The sequence below is a fragment of the Capricornis sumatraensis genome, chromosome 17 (genome assembly GCF_032405125.1).
Source record: "Capricornis sumatraensis isolate serow.1 chromosome 17, serow.2, whole genome shotgun sequence".
Lineage (NCBI taxonomy): Eukaryota > Metazoa > Chordata > Mammalia > Artiodactyla > Bovidae > Capricornis > Capricornis sumatraensis.
The window spans coordinates 77,141,079-77,163,355 of NC_091085.1; the positions used below are offsets into that span (position 1 = coordinate 77,141,079).

Consider the following 22,277-nt stretch of genomic DNA (forward strand, 5'->3'; position numbering starts at 1 on the left):
CATCCTCTGCTCTTAGGGGGCCTGGCGGCTGTGATTTACACAGACACCTTGCAGACGGTGATTATGCTCCTGGGGTCCTTCATCCTGACTGGGTTTGGTAAGTGGGGCAGGGGCAGGCTGAGGAGGTGGGGAGGCAGAGTTAGAGGCCACTGGCTGGGCAGTGAACTGGGCACACTCTGCCCTCCCTGGGGAGGTGGACTGGCCTGGATTGGCCATCACCGTGGGTGTGCGGGGGACACCTTTCCCAGCCCTGGAGGTCTCAGGTTGGGTCTGGCTCAGGCAACATCTGGATTCCTTGCTGCCATCTACACAGTCTGGGCTAGTGGGCCCCAGGGTGGGCCTCTGATGTTATGGTCTTCTCTCCACAGAAAAACTGGACAAAAAAAAAAAAGATAAGGCTAAATATCTATCAATCAGACTAAATATATTTAAATGTCACATCTTAAATCTTGGATTGTGTCGTCTACATTTTAATGTTAAATGTCCATTTTTTGGTGAATTGACCATTTTCTTATTTACTTCCCTATTTGACAAAAAAAAAAAAAATCAGCAACTCTGTAGTCCCCATCCCCCCAGTCTTGAAATTTTGTTTGTCTTAAAATCCTAAGGACAAGACTGAAAACCCTGCAAATAGAGGTACTTGTTATGGGAGGATATAAAATACCATTTTACTTTTAAGGGGGCCCATGCTTTCTGGGTGTCCTGTGAAGCCTCTTATTCTCTCTCTATACTGTATTTTCCAAGAGCTTCCATTTGGTTTTCCTTGGTGTCCTCAGGAGACTGGGGGAGGAGAAAGAAATGCCTTATTCTGCAGGGCAGGGGCTGGAATACCTTATTCCCACAGCCAAAGTGCGGCAGAGCCCCCGACTTCCTCACCCATCCTCTTCCATCCCACCACACTGCTGGGATGGGGGGAGAGGCCTAGTCTGTGTCCAGGATCCCAAAGGCCACTGCAGATAGCAGGTGGTGAGGGGCAAAGCAGAATCTCGGAATCTGGTTCAAAACCAAGGTCTATCTTTTAATACGTCAAATACTCGCCCTTTGTAAAGAAGCTCGTGGTTGCAGTACTTTCACGGGTTATTGCTTTGGACCCACACAGTAGTCCCTGATGGGGCTGGGCAGGGCTAATAATCCCATTCTATGGATGAGAAAGCTGAGGCCCAGAATGGGGCGAGATTTCGCAGTGCAAGTTCTGGCTGTGGGCTTCTCGGGCGTCCGCAGAAGAAGCTGCTCTGAAGAGCTTAGAGTTTCAGGAAGAAGCTGCTGTGAAAGGCTGAGAGTTTCAGGAAGTTGATTTTTGCCACCAATGTTTTCCAGCTTTCCACGAAGTGGGAGGGTACGGTGCCTTTGTGACAAAATACATGAATGCCATTCCAACTGTGACCTCTTATGGAAACACCACCGTCAAGAAAGAGTGCTACATCCCGAGGGCTGATTCCTTCCACATCTTCCGCGATCCTCTCAAGGGAGACCTGCCCTGGCCTGGGCTCATCTTTGGGCTGACCATCATCTCCCTGTGGTACTGGTGCACAGACCAGGTACCCATGCTGATGGACCTGGGATGAGAGAGGGTCTTGCCCAGGCTGCTGCAGAGCCTCCTGCCTTTTGTGCAGCTTGCGGGGTTGGGGAAGGCAGGGCAGGCTCCTATGGTCTGAGGTCTGCTGAGTCTTGGTGATGTGGGAGTGCCAGGCTGATGACCCGGGGCGGTGGTGGGAGCTGGGGTGGTCAGGACATGTTGCGGGGGTCTCTTGCTTACCGCCCCCCCTCACTGGGCTTTCCCTGGCAGGTCATTGTGCAGCGCTGCCTCTCCGCCAAAAACATGTCACACGTGAAGGCTGGCTGCATCATGTGTGGGTACATGAAGCTGCTGCCCATGTTCCTCATGGTGATGCCAGGGATGATCAGCCGCATCCTGTTCACAGGTGACACCTTTTGCTGGACTCGCCAACCTCTCTTTCCCACTTCAAAAACCCCCATGGCTCCCTCTTCCTTTTTTCTGCCCTCTTGTTTTCTTGCCATGATTACAAAGCATTATTGTCCCCCTGCCCCAGACACTGAGTGACTTGAGGTCACAGAACTTGTGTAATTGTGTTCCCTGGTTCTTTACACGGACAGTTACGGTTTCCCCTTTTGCAGATTCTCTGAAGTCATGACATGCCTCTAGCCAAGGCTTCTTCTGGCTAACGTTTACTCATCCTTTGCTCTGTGTCCCCCCGACCGCCAGGTTATGGCGTGTGTTGCTGTTTGCTTGTGACCCCATGGACTGCACCATGCCAGGCTTCCCTGTCCTTCACCATCTCCCAGAGTCTGTTCAAACTCACGTCCATTGAGTTGGTGATGCCATCCAACCAGCTCATCCTTTGTTGCCCCCTTCTCCTTTTGCCTTCAATCTGACCCAGCATCAGGGTCTTTTCCAATGAGTTGACTCTTCACATCAAGTGACCAAAGTACTGGAGCTTCAGCTTCAGCATCCGTCCTTCCAATGAATATTCAGGGTTGATTTCCTTTAGGATTCACTGGTTTGATCTCCTTGACAGTCCCTTGGCTCTTCTCCAGCACCACAATTCGAAGGTGCTCAGCCTTCTTTATGGCCTGATTCTCACATCTGTAGCTAGCTGAAGTCTGGGGACTATACCCTCTGCTTTCCTCCCTAAGCGTTTCTTCCCTTTCCCCTCCTCTGCCTAGCAGCTGTCTTTCCTCCCCAGGCAGAGCTTGGGATGGTCAGGACCAGCAGGGTGGGGGGATGGCATGGGAGGGCTTCTTGGGGGCTGCATTCTTTGTGAAACCACTTCAGGGCTGTGGGCAGGAATGTTCTGTTTGAAGCGCTGTCCTAGGTGGCGCTAGTGGTAAAGAATCCACCTGCCCAATCAGCGGACACAGGAGACGCACATTAGATCCCTGGGTTGGGAAGATCCCCTGCATAAGGAAATGGCTACCCACTGATTTTCTTGCCTGGAAAATCCCATGGACAGAGGAACCTGGTGGTTTACAGTCCATGGGGTCTCGAAGAGTCAGACATGAGTGAGCACCTAGCACGTACGCCTGCTTAACAAGGTGAATCCTGGAAACATTTATGATATCTGCTTGCTGACATGACTCTTCATCTCTCCTCAGAGAAAGTTGCCTGCACCGTCCCCTCAGAGTGTGAGAAATATTGCGGCACCAAGGTTGGCTGTACCAACATCGCCTACCCGACCTTGGTGGTGGAGCTCATGCCCAATGGTGAGAGCTGTCCTGGCTGGCAGGGTCTCTCTTGGGAGGCTGATTGGACTTGGGCTCTATCTACGTAACTGTCTGTGGGCCTTCTGGGGCAAAGCTGTTCTAAGCCTGGGGGTCTAGGAGAGAGAGTCTCACTCCAGGGTCCTTAATATTTGAACTTGTGTTTGCTTCAGTGGGAAGGAGGCCTCTGGCTTGGTTGGGCTCTGTGAGTCCTGGCACTCATCCATCAGTCAGGCAAGGGAAGGAGACCATCTGAAAATGTGTTAGGAAGAAAACACAACTTTTCCATGCTCTAAGGTCTTTTGACGCTCTCCAACAGACATTAACATGAGGCTTGAACTAAATGGAATTCTACCTGGAGAATGAATTGACTCCTAGGTTTGTCCAAGGAAAAACATGGAGAGAAAGGCAAAGAGCAATTTTAGCTCTAGAATGAGGGAGTTCAAGGCAGTAGGTAGATCAGATACAAGGGGGTGTCTCACTATAGAGAATGTGGGATCCAGGAGAGTGAGGACTTACAGTCCAGAATAGTTAGCTTTGGGGTAGACCTGTGTGTTTACTGTTCATCTTCATGTTGACTGAAAATCTAATTCTGGCTCAAGGCATGGAAATCTCTTTAGGTTAGGGGCCCCCGGAGACCAAAAATTCAAAGGTATTCATCAGGAAAATTTAGAATAAACAACTTTTTTTTGTTACTGAAAAGAAACATGAAGATCATCTAGGCAAACCTGTTCATTTTACAGTCGGGAAAATTGAGGCCTGCACAGAGAAAGTGATTTTCTAAGGTCACTCAGTAACTCAGTGTCTGGCATGGTTAACTCTGCTGAAGGTGAGAACTGAGGAATTTGTATATATATTTTTAAAGCACAGACTTGATATATGACCTTGGGCAAATCATTTTTATTCAACTTTTATAAAAATGGGAGTAATAGTTAATAATTCCACTGAGCTGGGCTGCTTACTAATTAAGGTTGCAGTTAGCAAGAATCATGGCTCTTTTAGAGTTCTGGCTGGGATTCTTGCCTCTGTTGGGGTGTTTCTGCTGTTTCCTTAGACCTGCAGATCCTGAGTGAGGTTGCTCTGAACACTACCCCAGAGTGAATTGTGCATGATAGAAAGCTGCGTGGCAAGCAAGACAAAATATTGTGTCTGCACAAACCATTGCCAGTCTTTTTGGCTGGAACCTGGCTTCTGTAAACACCAGATTCCCCAGTGACCTCCCTATGCTAGATCAAATGGATATTTTCCTTATATGCCTCAGTAGCATTCAGCATTATCGATCACTCCCCTTTCTTGAGTTATTCCCTCCTCTTGGATTCTATAATACTATCCTCTCCTGTTTTCTCCTCATCCTTTCCAGCTATTGCTCTTAAATCTCGTTTGCAGATTCAGCCGTCTTCACTTAGCTGGTAAATATCACCCACCAATCCCTCACCAAAGGCTGTCAGTGTCATCTCCTTGTATTCGTCTACCTCCTCTTGCTGCCCCCATCATGCTGCTCTGCTATGCCGTTATCTGTTTCCTGGACTGCCGTAAAATTATGTTCGACAAGTATTTGTTGAGAGAATAAAGGAATGTGAGCTTGATAAGAGGTGATACAAAAAGGAGAGAGCTATAGCCCAGCTTAGCAATTAACTGGTGAATTACTCTGAGCAAAGGGCAGAACTAAGACTTGAAGCCCTATAGACTAATTCCTTGAAATGGACATTTTATTCTATTACCGAAAAATGAGAAAGCTGGGTGATCTTCGTAGCTTCTATAGTCTGTAGTCTACATGATAGACTCTCAAGAGGAACCATTAAAAAACCCTCCCAACAAATGACAAAGTGATCAGAATAGGCAATCTGTATTTTTCTTCTCATTAGGCTGTAGATTAAAACAAAGCTGTAAAATTATTTACAGATACAATACCTAGAGGATGATAGAATAGTTTTCCAAAACTCTTATTAGATATATGAAAATATTTTCTCCCTTTCTATGGCTCTCTTTTCACTTTCTTGAAACCTCATCTTTTGAATCCTAGTTTAAATATTTCTCCATTATCATTAATCTTTCAGATGAGAGATCTTATAAAAGCTCAGATGGAAACACACACACACACACACACACACACACACACACACACTACCATCACTACCACTACCACTGGCAATCCAACTGGAAAGCATTTACTGTATGTATACTTTTTCCCTAGCTCTGTTGACTGCTGTGGACTTCCAATATAATTTAAAGACACAGTCCCTTCCTTAAAACATCTAATCTCCCTGGAGAGATAAATCAAATAATATGGCATGGTGTCAGAAGGCAAAAAAAATTGAGTTGTCACACTTTTCAAGCACAAAAGAGCTGAAATGCTGCAGGTACCACTCAGAACCTCCTTTTCTTCCAGGACTGCGAGGCCTGATGCTGTCGGTCATGCTGGCCTCTCTCATGAGCTCCCTGACCTCCATCTTCAACAGTGCCAGCACCCTCTTCACCATGGACATCTACACCAAGATCCGGAAGAGAGCATCTGAGAAAGAGCTCATGATCGCAGGACGGTAAGTACAGCTCCCCCTGTTAAGCCCCATGAAAACCTGAATGACCAGAGAGGTTCCCTCAAGATGGGGAAGACTGGTAGATGCTGGGTAGAATGCGAGTAACCACCGTGGCAAGTTATATCGCTCCCAGTGGCATTTAACTTTAAATCCAAGATCATTGAAACAGTGTCCCTCTGGAACGTGAAACGACATCAGAGATCATTTAATCTGGAGCACGAAACAACATCAGGGATCGTTAATCTAACCTCAGTTCATCGGTGAACAAAATGAGGCTTGTCATACCTAAATAAGAAGCTTGGACAGCAGCAGAGCCAGGACTGGAACCCACAGCCAACTGAGTCCTTGTCTAGGCACTGTATACCATCCCACACTGCCGGGGCCAGCCCCGGTGGATCCAGGGTGATTCGAAGGTGGGGACGGAGTCAGCATCCTTGGAAATAACTTATTTAATTATAGATAGAGAGGGATTAGAAAATTAGCAGAGAAAAAGAGGCTGAATAACTTGGTTTACATGGAATACCAATCACCACCTACGTAGGCCACAGGCGTCTTTCCATTCTCCTGAAGGAGAGGAGGCACTGAGGCCTCCCCAGTCCGATCTTAGAAGCCCAGGCAAAATTAGTAGGCTTGGTGAGTACCCATGTACCAGATGGGAATTCGGCCAGAAAAACGGGGAGCAAGAAAGAACGACATGGGGGAATCAGTCTTTTCGGAAACTGATCCGATTTCTTTATTTTGGGGTTTGCTTATATACCTTTTGTTACACATAGGGCTGAATACAGAGTCACCCGGGGGTCAGCAGTCCTGACCTTTATCAAAATCAGGTGCTTTACATAAAAAAAGATCTTAGGGTACATCATCTTCTGGCCATGAGACCTGCTGACATTTTACGACCCTTTCTTTCTGATAACCAAAAAACTTATTTTTTCCAAGGGTGTTTTTTTCTCAAACCAGGCACCACCCTCCAAATAAAGTTGCATTCCTATAGGGTGAGGATGTAGTGAGTTACAATCAAGAAAGGAATTTATTTAACCCAAGGTTAACATGATTAATCTTAAAGGTTAATACTTATTTCTCCTATATGCTTAAAGGTTAATACTTATTTCTCCTATATGTTATTTATATTCATTATAAGGGCAGGGAATATGGAGATTCAGCAGCAAACATCAGCCCAACAAATGAAAATCCTTTCACCAATGTTCCCCTTAAGATCTATTTAGTCTTAAGATAGTGATAAAGTTACATTTTTACATAGCAAGGACACAGTGATTTATAACAAAGTACAGTGATCTATTACAAAAGAGAAAATTCATTAACTCAAAAAGTCTAGTATTGCTAACCTTAAAAACTACTATATTTCCTTTTCTATATTCCAAATACATTGATTAATATATTCCCAGGTGCCTAAGGATATGGAGGCCTGGCGGCAATCATTGACTCCACAACGAGAAAAGCCCTATGCTAATTAAGACTTTCAAAATACTCCAAACTCTCTGTGTTGTTTATGGTTGAGAGGTATGAAAAGGCAAAATGATAGGATACCAAAAGAAGCACTCCCCATGTCATTAGGTGCCCAATATACTACTGGAGATCAGTGGAGAGATAACTCCAGAAAGAATGAAGGGATGGAGCCAAAGCAAAAAACAATCCCCAGTTGTGGATGTGACTGGTGATAGAAGTAAGATCCAATGCTGTAAAGAGCAATATTGCATAGGAACCTGGAATGTCAGGTCCATGAATCAAGGCAAATTGGAAGTGGTCAAACAAGAGATGGCAAGGGTGAACGTCGACATTCTAGGAATCAGCGAACTAAAATGGACTGGAATGGGAGAATTTAACTCAGATGAGCATTATATCTACTACTGAGGGCAGGAATCCCTCAGAAGAAATGGAGTAGCCATCATGGTCAACGAAAGAGTCCAAAATGCAGTACTTGGATGCAGTCTCAAAAACGACAGAATGATCTCTGTTTGTTTCCAAGGCAAACCATTCAATATCACAGTAATCCAAGTCTATGCCCCAATCAGTAACGCTGAAGAAACTGAAGTTGAACGGTTTTATGAAGACCTACAAGACCTTTTAGAACTAACACCCAAAAAAGATGTCCTTTTCATTCTAGGGGCCTGGAATGCAAAAGTAGGAAGTCAAGAAACACCTGGAGTAACAGGCAAATTTGGCCTTGGAGTATGGAATGAAGCAGGGCAAAGGCTAATAGAATTTTGCCAAGAAAATGCACTGGTCATAGCAAACACCCTCTTCCAACAACACAAGAGAAGACTCTACACATGGACACCACCAGATGGTCAACACCGAAATCAGATTGATTATATTCTTTGCAGCCAAAGATGGAGAAGCTCTATACAGTCAACAAAACAAGACCAGGAGCTGACTGTGGCTCAGATCATGAACTCCTTATTGTCAAATTCAGACTTAAATGGAAGAAAGTAGGGAAAACCACTAGACCATTCAGGTATGACCTAAATCAAATCCCTTATGATTATACAGTGGAAGTGAGAAATAGATTTAAGGGCCTAGATCTGATAGATAGAGTGCCTGATGAACCATGGACAGAGGTTCATGATATTATACAGGAGACAGGGATGAAGACCATCCCCATGGAAAAGAAATGCAAAAAAGCAAAATGGCTGTCTGGGGAGGCCTTACAAATAGCTGTGAAAAGAAGAGAGGCAAAAAGCAAAGGAGAAAAGGAAAGATATCAGCATCTGAATGCAGAGTTCCAAAGAATAGCAAGAAGAGATAAGAAAGCCTTCCTCAGCGATCAATGCAAAGAAATAGAGGAAAACAACAGAATGGGAAAGACTAGAGATCTCTTAGAGATACCAAGGGAACATTTCATGCAAAGATGGGCTCAATAAAGGACAGAAATGGTCTGGACCTAACAGAAGCAGAAGATATTAAGAAGAGGTGGCAAGAATACATGGAAGAACTGTACCAAAAAGATCACGACCCAGATAATAATGATGATGTGATCACTCATCTAGAGCCAGACATCTTGGAATGTGAAGTCAAGTAGGCCTTAGAAAGCATCACTATGAACAAAGCTAGTGGAGGTGATGGAATTCCAGTGGAGCTATTTCAAATCTTGAAAGATGATGCTGTGAAAGTGCTGCACTCGGTATGCCAGCAAATTTGGAAAACTCAGCAGTGGCCACAGGACTGGAAAATGTCAGTTTTCATTCCAATTCCAAAGAAAGGCAATGCCAAAGAATGCTCAAACTACTGCACAATTGCACTCATCTCACATGCTAGTAAAGTAATGCTCAAAATTCTCCAAGCCAGGCTTCAGCAATACGTGAACCATGAACTCCCTGATGTTCAAGCTGGTTTTAGAAAAGGCAGAGGAACCAGAGATCAAATTGCCAACATCCGCTGGATCATGGAAAAAGCAAGAGAGTTCCAGAAAAACATCTATTTCTGCTTGATTGACTATGCCAAAGCCTTTGACTGTGTGGATCACAATCAAGTGTGGAAAATTCTGAAAGAGGTGGGAATACCAGACCACCTGACCTGCCTCTTGAGAAACCTGTATGCAGGTCAGGAAGCAACAGTTAGAACTGGACATGGAATAACAGACTGGTTCCAAATAGGAAAAGGAGTACGTCAAGGCTGTATATTGTCGCCCTGCTTATTTAACTTCTATGCAGAGTACATCATGAGAAACGCTGGACTGGAAGAAGCACAAGCTGGAATCAAGATTGCAGGGAGAAATATCAATCACCTCAGATATGCAGATGACACCACCCTTATGGCAGAAAGTGAAGAGGAGCTAAAAAGCCTCTTGACGAAAGTGAAAGAGGAGAGTGAAAAAGTTGGGTTAAAGCTCAACATTCAGAAAACGAAGATCATGGCATCCGGTCCCATCACTTCATGGGAAATAGATGGGGAAACAGTAGAAACAATGTCAGACTTTATTTGTTTGGGCTCCAAAATCACTGCAGATGGTGACTGCAGCCATGAAATTAAAAGATGCTTACTCCTTGGAAGAAAAGTTATGACCAACGTAGATAGCATATTCAAAAGCAGAGACATTACTTTGCCGACTAAGGTCCGTCTAGTCAAGGCTATGGTTTTTCCTATGGTCATGTATGGATGTGAGAGTTGGACTGTGAAGAAGGCTGAGCACCGAAGAATTGATGCTTTTGAACTGTGGTGTTGGAGAAGACTCTTGAGAGTCCCTTGGACTGCAAGGAGATCCAACCAGTCCATTCTGAAGGAGATCAGCCCTGGGATTTCTTTGGAAGGAAAGATGCTAAAGCTGAAGCTCCAGTACTTTGGCCACCTCATGCGAAGAGTTGACTCATTGGAAAAGACTCTGATGCTGGGAGAGATTGGGGGCAGGAGGAGAAAGGGACGACCCAGGATGAGATGGCTGGATGGCATCACGGACTCGATGGACATGAGTCTGAGTGAACTCCAGGAGATGGTGATGGACAGGAAGGCCTGGCGTGCTGCGATTCATGGGGTCGCAAAGAGTCGGACGTGACTGAGCGACTGAACTGAACTGAACTGAAATAATCATGTGCGTAGTGGCAGGAGTATGGATAATCCTGTCACACAAGCTAGTCTGTCAGCAGAGAGGTTTGATCTGAGACACCCTTGTCATACCCAGGGCAGGGAATTAGCAGCAATTATTGGCACAACAAATGAAAAACCCTTCACCAATATAATTCCTAACCAACCCACTATACTGACAATTTCCCAAAAGATTTTGCCTTTAGTAAGTCTAAAACATCTCATGCCTCTCAGGTTGGGAGGCTGTAAACAATCACATGTGGCCAGAGGAACCTGTACAGGTGGGCTAGATAACCTTCAGAGGAGTCCGTAAGTTGAAACACTCTTGTCACGCCCAGGAATTTTTATTGACTTGGAGCTGCACGTTTACTCCTTCTCCAAGAGAACCAGTGGGGAACAGCCCCCCATAAAGACAGAGGTGTAGGCGAGAGCATGAAACAGTAAAGTAGGTAGACTCTGGTTTTGGGGGGTAGATGCTCGGGAACAGGGGGTTTCCTGAGGCTTGATCACGCCTTTGCGTGTGCCAGGCCTCCTTCCTCATGCTGGCTCCCGGCACCACACTGTCTTGCTCAAGCCTGCACATTGCAACTCTACTCTCTGGGCATCTTTTAGGCCCAGGTGCCTCCAATGCCTTGACCCTTTGCTGTAGCATTTTACAGGACCATTGTGAGGGTCAGGTGATACTATGCTTGTGAATGTGCTTTGCACAGTCTAAAACACCATACTCTGTGCACACTTGTTATTGTCAAGTGGGCTAATGGACACAACAGGATACTGGACCCCGTAAGTATGGGTCTGTGGGCCAGGTGTGCTCATTATCTCGATTATCCATGGAGCAGAGGCTCTGGGTAGAGGACCAGCAGAAGCTCTGCTGTGTCTCTCTGGGGCGGCGAAGGCAGGCCAACCTCCTCAGGGCAGGTGAAAAACTCCCTGGGATGTCTGTCCAGGGAAAGTTTCCTGGGGAGTGCGGCTGCCTCCTAAATCTCATGAGCAAGATTGGGGCAAAGGAAGGAAAGGAACATGACAGGCCCCTTGTAGGTGATGAGACACCTGGCACCCAGGGGAGGTCAGACTGGGCCAGAGTCTGCCCTCTGCTTCGCAGGAAGCAGCATGGCTCCCTGACGGGGTTTCCCTCTGAAAGATGGTTACAGGCATTCTCTGCTATGCATAAGACTCAAGATGCAACATGGAAAGAAAACCATTTTGTTGCTTTCCTCAGGGCTGGATCTCTTGGCCCTGAGATTGTGTTGGGGCTCACACTTTTTGTGCATCCAGTGATTGCTGCTCTGGGGTTTGTCCCTGTCTTCAATAAGCTTACAGTTACAAGAAACAATTCTGCACTGTGATGTGGTGCCTGTAAGAGCAATCACAGGCTCAGAGAAGGGAGAGATGACTGTACTAGTCAGTAGCTGAGCAAGGCTCCTGGGGGAGGGAGACCCCAATTTATGTCTAAATGGTGGATAGGATCTGAATAAATGGAAGGCAATGGGAGGGGTACTTTAGAGGGAGAATTACGTGAGCAAGAATACTACTTTGTGAAGGTTAGGTTAAGACTCTTCTGCCTTAAATTCCAGAGATAAGAGAACCATTACCTTCTTTCTAATTAAATCAAGAGGTTAAAAGGAACCCTCCCATCTTTCCCAGGTGACTCAGTGGTAAAGAATCTCTCTACCAATGCAGAAATTCCAGGACACTCGGGTCTGATCCCCAGGCCAGAAAGAGCCACTGGAGGAGGAAATGGCACCCCACTTCAGTATTCTTCCCTGGAAAATCTCAAGGGCAGAGGAACCTGGCAGGCCACAGTCTATGGGGTTGTGAAGAGTCGTATATAATGGAGCACGCATCCCATCTTTTCAGGACTTGAAGTAAAACTCAAAAGGAGGAGAGCTAGCGATTCCCTGGTGGCTCAGATAATAAAGTCTTCCTTCCTGCAGTGTGGGAGACCTGAGTTCAATCCCTGGGTTGGGAAGTTCCCCTGGAGAAGAAAATGGCACCCCACTCCAGTATTCTTGCCTGGAAAATTCCATGGATGGAGGAGCCTGGTGGGGTACAGTTCACAGGGTTGCAAAGATTCGGACATGACTGATCAACTTCACTTTAACTTTCAGAGAACTCCCAGGTGCTCCTGTGGTTAGGATTCCGTGTTCTCACTGCCAAGGGTGCAAGTTCAATCCCTGGTTGGGAAACTGAGATTCCATAAGTCATGAGGCATGGCCAAAAAAAAAAAAGGAGACTGGCTCCAAAGTCCACACCTTTGTTCCTAAACTCCACTGCCTCTCAAAGTGGATTCTTTCCTGGGGGTTAGTGGGTTGACTTTACTATGGAAAATCAAGTGCATTTTACTTACAGGCAAAGAAGATTTTCCTGAAGGAGCAGTACTATGCGCTTATTTGCTCAGTCGTGTCCGACTCTTTGCGACCCCATGGACTGTAGCCCACCAGGCTCCTCTGTCCATGGGGATTCTCCAAGCAAGAATACTGGAGTGAGTTGCCATGCCCTCCTCCAGGGGATCTTCCCAACCCAGGGATCGAACCCAAGTCTCCCACAGTGCAGGTGGATTCTTTACTGTCTGAGCCCCAAGGGAAGCCCCCGAAGGAGCAGAATACAGAGGAAAAGAGTCTCAATGAATTTGCTGATTATTTTTCCCTGCTCTGGTCATATACACCTTTCTATCTATCTATCTTTACTGTTGCTGTTGCTCAGTTGCTCAGCACGTCTGACTCGTTGTGACCCCATGGAATGTAGCCCTCCAGGCTCCTTTGTACGTGGAATTTCCCAGGCAAGAATACTGGAGTGCATTGCCATTTCATTCTCCAGGGGGTCTTCCTGATCTAGGGAATGAACCTGAGTCTCCTGTATTGCAGGCAGTTTCTCTATCTATCTATCTGTAACTATTTCAGTGGAGCCATTTGTTGACACCCTGCTGTGGGGCTTGATTTCAGGTTGTTCATGCTGGTACTGATCGGCGTCAGCATTGCCTGGGTGCCCGTCGTGCAGTCAGCACAAAGTGGACAGCTCTTCGACTACATCCAGTCCATCACCAGTTACTTGGGACCACCCATCGCAGCAGTTTTCCTGCTTGCTATTTTCTGCAAGAGAGTCAATGAGCCGGTAGGTATCAAGAATGTCTAGAAAAGTCATTCGGGAACAGAAATTCCCATGTGGATTTGTATATTCTTTGGGAGGAATTCTACTTCCAGAGATCTTGGGCAGGAATGAAGGTGCTGGTGAGGGTTTATATGGAAAATCCTCCAGGGACCTTGGGACTTTCCTTCTCCTTGCTGCAGGTTCTAAATTAATTCCCAAGTAATGATGTGTGTTTTCCATCTACTCTGGGTGATTCTCACTGTGTGGCTCTCTCTGGGAAGCTTGTAGCCTCTGGGCAAACAGCTCCATGGGAATTGCTAGCACAGGCTACTTCCTGGGTTCTGCAGGGGGCTAGGTTTTCCAGCCAGCATTTCTCAGGGCCCAGTGAAGGACCAAGAAGTGATACTCCAGCCAGATAGGGATAAGGGTGAGGGGACTTTGGATCTATAAAAGGGACTGATGGAAAAGTTCCTTTCTCCTCTTCCTCTAAAAGACCCAATTTCTTTCAATATCTTCAAGGAATACAGATTAGCTCACAAGTAATTGTGTTATAACTGAATGTACCTAAATCTGGAGTCTGATGGTAATAGTAGCTGCAGGTAGAGAAATTCAAAGTATTTTAAAAGTTAAAGGGATTTTTTTTTTTTTTTGGCACTGAGAACTTGGGTGCTATTCTAAACAAGGGCTTCCCAGGTAGCTCAGTGGTAAAGAATCCACCTGCCAGTGCAGACGATGTAGGAGACATGGGTCCAATCCCTCCACTGGGAAGATCTCCTGGAGGAGGAAACGGCAGCCCAATCCAGTACTCTTGCCTGGAAAAGCCCATGGACAGAGGAGCCTGGCAGGTCCATGGGGTCGCAAAAGAGTTGGTTGGACATGACTGAGCAATGCAGAACACTCAAATACCCAGCTGAGTTACTAAGAGGTGGTAAACAGAGCCACTGAAGGCCTGCCCTAACATCCCCAGTCGTATTCTGAACCCCAGCGTTCCTGTTCCAGATGGCCTGGAGCTCGCATTTCTCTCACTGTTATTCTTTCGTCTCTGTCCCCCAGTGAACGCACAGCTGTTTCTCAAATACAGTGTTCATCATCGAGGCTTTTCTTTCACAGGGAGCCTTTTGGGGGTTGATCATAGGATTTGTGATCGGGGTGTCCCGTATGATTACCGAGTTTGCCTATGGAACCGGGAGCTGCATGGAGCCCAGCAACTGTCCCACGATTATCTGTGGCGTGCACTACTTGTACTTTGCCATCATCCTCTTTGCCGTTACTATCATCGTCATCCTGGCCGTCTCCCTCTTCACCAAGCCCATTGCAGATGTGCATGTGAGTATCCATGTAGGAGGCTGTCCTGCCTGGTTTTGCGTTCATGCTGCAGCACTCAGCTTGATTGCTTTGGCTCAGTTAGAGGCCTCTTACTCTCATGACTAAAATAGGCTGTCCTTGTCTTTGGTGTCACGTAAAAGGACACATGGGCTTTCCAGGTGGCTCAGTGGTAAAGAATCCACCTGCAATGCAGGAGACCTGGGTTCGATCCCTGTGTCGGGAAGATGCCCCAGAGGAGGAAATAGCAACCCACTCTAGTATTCTTGCCTGGGAGACTTTATGGACAGATGAGTTTGATGGGCTACAGTCCATGGTGTTGCAGAGAGTCGGACATGACTTAGCAACTGAGCACGCACAGAAGGACAGGACAGGGAGCATGGTTTGCCAGCAGAGCAGTGTCAAGAGTATCTTCAGCAGGCCGCATTTCAGCCCAAGGGACTGTCCTCTGGATCCTGCTGCCCGAGTGACGGCTTAGGTGCACGGCAATGAGATCACATGGGCTGACACAGGGTTACCCCAGCTTGGATGCTTATTTCCCAGATATGAATGCATATTTCTTGTAATAGACTCTAGGTCATAGCTTCCAAAGGTCCCAGCAAGGGACATACCTAGTTGTAAAAATCACCACGCTGAGGGAAATCTGAAGCATGATATACCCTTTATTATTTTTTTTTTCCCAATGAAGCCTCCAAACAATTGCCCATGGAATTTAAGAAATTTCAAACAGTATCAAAGTCTAATTGATTCAAGACTTCAAAGATGACAAGTACTCTTCTTTAGCTCTAGATGTCGCCCTTGGTTTAGGGAATGTTTGCAGCCTTCTCAATGCAGATGAAGATTACCAATAATGGGTCACTTTATACCATAAGCAGTGAAGTCTGGTAACCCAGCACAGCTAGCATTCTACCCTTTTCAGGTTTCCAGGGAACAGAGCTAGAGTATTAACCCAAGATCACATTTGTCTGAAGAGAAAGAGAAAGGGTTTTGTTGGTCCCTTTCTCATGCATACACAAAAATAGGAATCCCTTAGAGACCTTTAACCTCAGCACCAAATTTTCAAAACTGTGACCAACCTTAATGTCAAACAAAGATTGCTTTTATAGTGGCAGAACCGCCATCACAGTTATTGGCCAAATCTGTCACAGACTCTCTTTATGTTGTATTAATTGCTTCTTGATGCCTCAGTTTTTAAAAATATTGTAGCCCTAAACACATTTAGTTCCATGCTTCTTGAAATAAAGTAGTTTCTGGTTTCATGTCAATAGAAAGTATACCTCCAGCTCTTCCTATTCTAACTGGCTCATGAGTCTACAATTAATATGGTACAAAAATCTGATCTTACTTACACTGCTGGTCTGGATAAATGGGTGCCTGGCCTTTCCTAGCCTGAATGCTAAAAGGAACAAATTCATTTATCATATGTAACAAGAGATCATTCATTCAGAACCTTTCTATGCTCACGACAGTCTCAGCCTCCGAATATGCCCATATCCTAGGGGATGGTATGTTCATGTATATGATTTATATCCACGTTCCCAACATATTCAGAGATAGTGCTGTGGATGGGAACTGTTATCTGTGTTGTTGATGGAGTTGAGAGCCACATTCCTTTTCCTTTCTCGACACACATCTCTTCGTTCTCCCAACTTCTTGGCCCAGGACACTACTTGGATCTTCCTGCTAACCTGTTCTGCTTTCTCCACAGCTCTACCGCCTGTGCTGGAGCCTGCGTAACAGCAAAGAGGAGCGTATTGACCTGGATGCAGAAGACGAGGACATTCAAGACGCCCGGGAGGATGCCTTAGAAATAGGTGATTTGTTGCTCAGAGCCTATTCCCAAGTGACTCCTCTAACCACAAGACCACCTTACTGAAGCCTTCACCAAGTGCCTTCAAAGTTCAGATCTCTCTTCTGGAGGGGAGTGAGGAGCGGGGTATGGGGTGAGATCGATAAATGGGTTTTGGGCAGTTTACTCAAGGCCTTGTCAAGGGGAGGAGGAGGATGCAAAATCGTCCCAGCTCTCCCCTTTTTGGTTTATAGTGCTCAGTGAGGAAGCACAGGTGAGATATTCACCACCCTGACTTGGTTTGGGGCTTGGCTAGGGACAAGGGAAGACACTAGCTTATAAACTGAAAGCAGTTGGAACCAAAGCTATGGTCAGTTCTAGTGATATCAGCGGGATGAGATAGAGGCTCTTAGGGTCTTGTGTCTTGCTGGCTTACCATATCATGTTTAAAATATCAGATTTCCTTGCAAGTCCACTAAAATCATGCTTATTGTTGTTTGTTGTTCAGTCGCTAAGTCGTTTCTGACTCTTTGTGACCCCGTGGACTGCAGCCCACAAGGCTTCCCCATCCTCACTCTCTCCTGGAGTTTGCTCAAACTCATGTTCATTGAGTTGGTGATGCCATCCAATCATTTCCTCATCTGCCATCCTCTTCTCTTTTTGCCTTCAATCTTCTCCAGCATCAGGGTCTTTCCAATAAATCAGCTCTTCATACCAGGTGGCCAAAGTATTGGAGTTTCAGCTTCAGCACCAGTGCTTCCAATGAATATTCAGGGTTGATTTTGTTTAGGGTTGACTGGTTTGATCTCCTTGCTGTCCAAGGGACTCTAAGAGTCTTCTCTGGCACCACCATTTGAAAGCATCAATTCTTCAGAGCTCTAAGATAATGCTTAGTTAATGCTTAGAGACTTATCCTGATCATGGAGCAATGTTTTCCTCAATTTCTGTGTTGGAGCTTTTCCTCCCTACGTGGGAGGGGTGCACACATGGAGGATGGTCGTGGTGATGTGTGCTGTGCAGAGGTGTGGGAGCACAAGGTCATGTGTGGTTTTGGGCTGGAGAGGGGAGGGCAGTGGTCTCTGACCATGGTGCTGAAAACACAGTGGGCTTGATCTCATATCTGCTGCTGCTGCTGCTGCTGCTGCTGCTGCTAAGTCGCCTCAGTTGTGTCCGACTGTGTGTGACCCCATAGACGGCAGCCCATCAGGCTCCCCGTCCCTGGGATTCTCCAGGCCAAGAATACTGGAGTGGGTAGCCATTTCCTTCTCCAGTGCATGAAAGTGAAGAGTGAAAGTGAAGTCGCTCAGTTGTGCCTGACTCTTAGCGACCCCATGGACTGCAGCCCAGCAGGCTCCTCTGTCCATGGGATTTTCCAGGCAAGAGTACTGGAGTGGGGTGCCATTGCCTTCTCTGATTTCATACCTAGTGAGTCACAAACCTGGGATTCTAACCAAGGTCTGCTTGCCTTTAATGCCACACTTGGGCTCAGAGGACAGAATTAGTTCCCTTGGTGGGCATCCACTTTTTAGTGGCAAGATCAGTTGAATGGTTTGACTCAGCAGTATCAGATCTTAAGCCCTTGAAGTGTTGCTCACTTGCTGTCCTGGATCAGGGACTGAACAGACCAATCCTTGCCACATGACTGGATCTGTTGTGAAGCCTTGGGATTTCCAGGTGCAGTCAGTACACTCTTGAGTCATGCCAAACTCATTGCTTTCAGTGATGTGGCAAACAGATATGGGTTTCTCTGGTTGAGAGGTGGGTTTTCCACATTCTTCACGTGTCACAGTCCCCCAGTCAATGGTTACCATTTCTCTCTCATAAGCTATTATTTCTTGTTTGATTCTGAGTGTTTGAAATCAAAATGTATTTCCTTTGGGCCCAACAGAGGTAAAATATACCACCATAGTATATTATGGAGAATCCAACTGTTAACATCATCTTATAATTAATTACATTTATTCAAACCTTAATCCGTACCATTTTTATTCCTGCAAACAAGAAAAGTGGGAGTTGTGTGCAGAGTGGCAGATGTGTCATGGCCTGATATCTCCTCTGGAGATCTTTTCTAGTACCTCCTGCTTCTGAATCCAACAGTCCTTTTATTCCTTTCCCCAGACACAGAAGCTTCTGAGGAGAAAAAAGGATGCCTCAGGCAGGCCTATGACATGTTCTGTGGCCTGGAACAGCAGAAAGGCCCCAAAATGACGAAGGAAGAGGAGGCAGCCATGAAGCTGAAGATGACAGACACCTCGGAGAAGCGTTTGTGGCGGATGGTAGTGAACATCAATGGCATCATTCTGCTGGCCGTGGCTGTCTTCTGCCACGCCTACTTTGCCTGAGTCCTGCTTTCTGCTGCAGGCTGTGTTTGTGGAGGCTGGAGTCTTCACTCTGTCTCTCTTTGGTCCCATTCAGTGGTGTTGAAGGGACACCAGCCAGTTGTAAACTCTGCCCTGTCGATAAATGTGTACATTTGTAATTACAGGCTAGCTAGAGAAAAATCACTGATTTGCTGTTAACTTATATATTTGAGGCCAGTGTGGTACAGTCATCTGTACATTTCAGAGCTGCAGAAGGAAATCCCACTCATCCCAGTGTCTAGGAAAAGGCAGACCAAGATACAGAAGCCCCGTGATGTCTGAGGCACATTTTTCTCAGGTAGATTCAGCATGTTAACATTGTTTGTGATCCTTAAATACTGCTTAAAGAGTTGTGGTCCCCTGGTTACTACCACTTTCTCTATCTAACATCCCCTGTCATTTTTGTTTTAACTTTATTTTACTTTAAGAAAGCATCACCCTACCTCATGAAATCCTTGTCAAGTTTTCCTGGCATGAGAAAAATCAACCTGATAAATTGATGAACATATTGAAGCTGAGGATGGGAGCTTGATGGGGTCTGTGTCCTGGGTGTTTGCTCTTTGAAGGAGAGGCCTGGACATGGCAGTACCAGTCCAATGAGAGGGATCCAAGCACCAGCCTCAGGCCAGGGGGGAAAGCAGATAATCTTGAGCCAAGAGGATTTTCTGGCTTTCTTGAAAGTGTTCATTGTCAGTTCCTTGTGTTTGAGATTTCATTGATTTTGGCATTTCCTGTGCCTGGACTATCTTAGCCACTCAGTAATGTTTGTGGACATAATGGATGACATGTGTATTTGTTAATAAATGCTTGTTTTCTTTTTGGGCTTCCCTGGTGGCTTAGATGATAAAGAGTCTGCCTGCAGTGCAGGAGACCTAGGTTTGATCCCTGGGTCGGGAAGATCCCCTGGAGAAGGAAATGGCAACACACTCCAGTATTCTTGCCCGGAGAATCCTATGGACAGAGGAGCCTGGAAGGCTACAGTCCATGGGGTCACAAAGAGTTGGACATGACTGAGTGACTTCACTTTTCTTTTTGGTTAACCTTGTGGCTGCACAGAGTACACTCTCTGGTGACTATAATGAATCGGGGTGCATTTTCCAGAGGCTCCACTTCCTCATGGTGCTGATGTAACTGATTCTGTGTCACATAATGAGCAAACATGCCTCTGGGGGCACTTGTCATCTCAGAGCAGCCGGACTCTCCTGAAACACTGACACTTGTAGCTCGAGATCCTCCTCTCTATGAGCTCAGGTGGCCACAGCTCTTTTTCCTTATGTGTCTTGACTGGTGATCATCCATTGAACAAGGTTAGAGTGGGCAGTCTCTGTTCCAGGTGGTAGCATTCAACATTTTTATTTTCTGTTGTACCTCTTTCCTAAGGAGAAATTTTAAAAATTAAATTTAAATTTGATTAATCCTTTTGGTTCCACCTGTGAAATCTTAATCATTTTGTAATATAATCCTGTGGAAGTCGTGATGTTTGTAGTGACTGATTTGAGGCTAGCTTAGCAAATAGGTGGGATCTGAGGTTCTGTGGAGCAGCTGAGAGTAGTTCCTGGGGTATAAAAATGGTTCAACAGGTAAAGAATGGCTTGTTCTTATGAAAGGAAAAGAAAATATTTGGTGTGCCCTCCAACGCACTCCAGTATTCTTGCCTGGAGAATCCCAGGGACAGAGGAGCCTAGTGGGCTGCTGTCTATGGGGTCGCACAGAGTCGGACACGACTGAAGTGACTTAGCAGCAGCAGCCTATTCCCCTTAAGCCGGGCAGAGAGGAGGGAAAAGTGGAGAATTTCGCATGGCCAGTATTACTCAGAGTACTCAGCTTTGTGGGGAGTTTGTGATATTTTTGAGCTCAGAGAGTCTAAAGAATGATGACTGAAAGCTGGTGGATGGAGCAGGCATTAAGTATCTAGATTGCCCTAGATTCTGTTTCTGGCCTTGCCAATGATCCTCTGTGAATATTGTGATAAATTAATTTTTTTTCTTAACTGTGTATTTTTCTCTTTGAAAAAATGAGGACCTTGGTGCTTATAGCATATACCTACCTCCTCTAGGTGTGACGAGGTCACTTTGAAAAGTGGATGAATGAAAAGAGGGTGGCATCTTTCTTACATACATGAAGAATGCCAACAGATGTTATACTAAACTGCATTTAGTCCTTTTCATTAAAATTTATTACTTTGGTAAAAAAAATAAAAACATTGAAAAGCCATAACATCTTGATTTCTTGTTTTCTAGCCATTCTAGACAAATACTGACCATGTCTGTGGTGAGAATTAGTTGACACAAGATATGGATTAGGAAGCAGAAGCCAGGAAAGTTGAGAATAGAATCTAGCAACTTGAGCAAGTTAGCTACATGTAGCAAAGTTTGGAGAGGATTTCAACTTCAAAACCTCTAGTAAAGACGAGGTGAGTCACTCTCCTTCAATGCAGCGTTCCATGAGAACCACTTCAGTAACCAGGGCCCAGTAAGTGATCAATTGTATTAGAATGATGTCAGGGATGCAGGAAAGAGATGTTTCTGTCCTCAGATGGAAGGCATGTGCTGTGGGGCAGAGTGATTGCTCATTAATGTTAGTTTATAGAACTGAAAAACCATGCCCTGTCAGGAAAAAAGCTTCTTTATGTGTGGAGCTTCTTTACATATGGACTGATGCTGAAGCTGAAACTCTGTTACTTTGGCCACCTGATGCCAAGAACTGACTCATCTGAAAAGACCCTGATGCTGGGAAAGATTGAAGGTAGGAGGAGAAGGGGACAACAGAGAATGAGATGGTTGGATGGCATCACCAACTCAATGGACATCACTTTGAGTAAACTCCAGGAGTTGGTGATGGACAGGGAGGCCTGGCGTGCCGCCGTCCATGGAGGTGCAAAGAGTCAGACACGACTGAGCGGCTGAACTGAACTGAACATATGGAGGACCATTTTAAAAGGAATCTCTCAAAATGAGAAGACAAAGCTGCTTCTGTGCAGAATGATGTTGGTCCTGGGGCCTTTGACAGACCTGGTAGCATTTCTTACTTCTGTACAACTGAGTCAGGCATTGGTGTTTGCATGGAAAAATTTCTACCTTAAAAAGATTATTTTAAAAATCGGAGTATAACTGCTTTACAATGTTGTGTTAGTTCTGCCTGCTGCGACTCAGCCACGAGTGTACGTACATCCCCTCCCTCTTGAGCTTCCGTCCCACCCTCCCCATCCCACCCTCTAGGTCATCACAGGGCGCTGAACCGAGCTCCCTGAGCTATGCAGCAGCTCCCCGCTAGCTAGCTATGTTACACGTGGTTGTGAGTGTATGTCAGTGCTACTGTTGATCAAATTTCTACCTTTGAAACTCATTGGAGCTCTCACTTTTCACTAGTACTGAGAGCACCATTTCCTGAAAGATCTGCCACAGCGCGTTCTGCTTCACCAAAGCA

At 45.8% G+C, this 22,277-nt stretch overlaps 1 protein-coding gene across 3 annotated transcripts in view; it reads left to right on the plus strand.

Moving 5' to 3' along the window:
* Window positions 1-20,988, plus strand: part of SLC5A1 (solute carrier family 5 member 1) — a 55,928-nt gene extending 34,940 nt beyond the window's left edge. The window contains exons 7-15 of one of the 3 annotated variants that reach the window (XM_068989809.1): window positions 17-97; window positions 1,318-1,538; window positions 1,787-1,922; window positions 3,115-3,222; window positions 5,609-5,759; window positions 13,235-13,403; window positions 14,490-14,705; window positions 16,411-16,516; window positions 18,610-20,988. In XM_068989809.1, the coding sequence (XP_068845910.1) occupies window positions 17-97; window positions 1,318-1,538; window positions 1,787-1,922; window positions 3,115-3,222; window positions 5,609-5,759; window positions 13,235-13,403; window positions 14,490-14,705; window positions 16,411-16,516; window positions 18,610-18,833 (1,412 nt within the window). In that variant the 3' untranslated portion in view covers window positions 18,834-20,988. The remainder of the gene's footprint in view (window positions 1-16; window positions 98-1,317; window positions 1,539-1,786; window positions 1,923-3,114; window positions 3,223-5,608; window positions 5,760-13,234; window positions 13,404-14,489; window positions 14,706-16,410; window positions 16,517-18,609) is intronic. The other 2 variants (XM_068989810.1, XM_068989811.1) reach the window with 2 other exon arrangements.
* The last annotated feature ends 1,289 nt before the right edge of the window (window positions 20,989-22,277 follow it).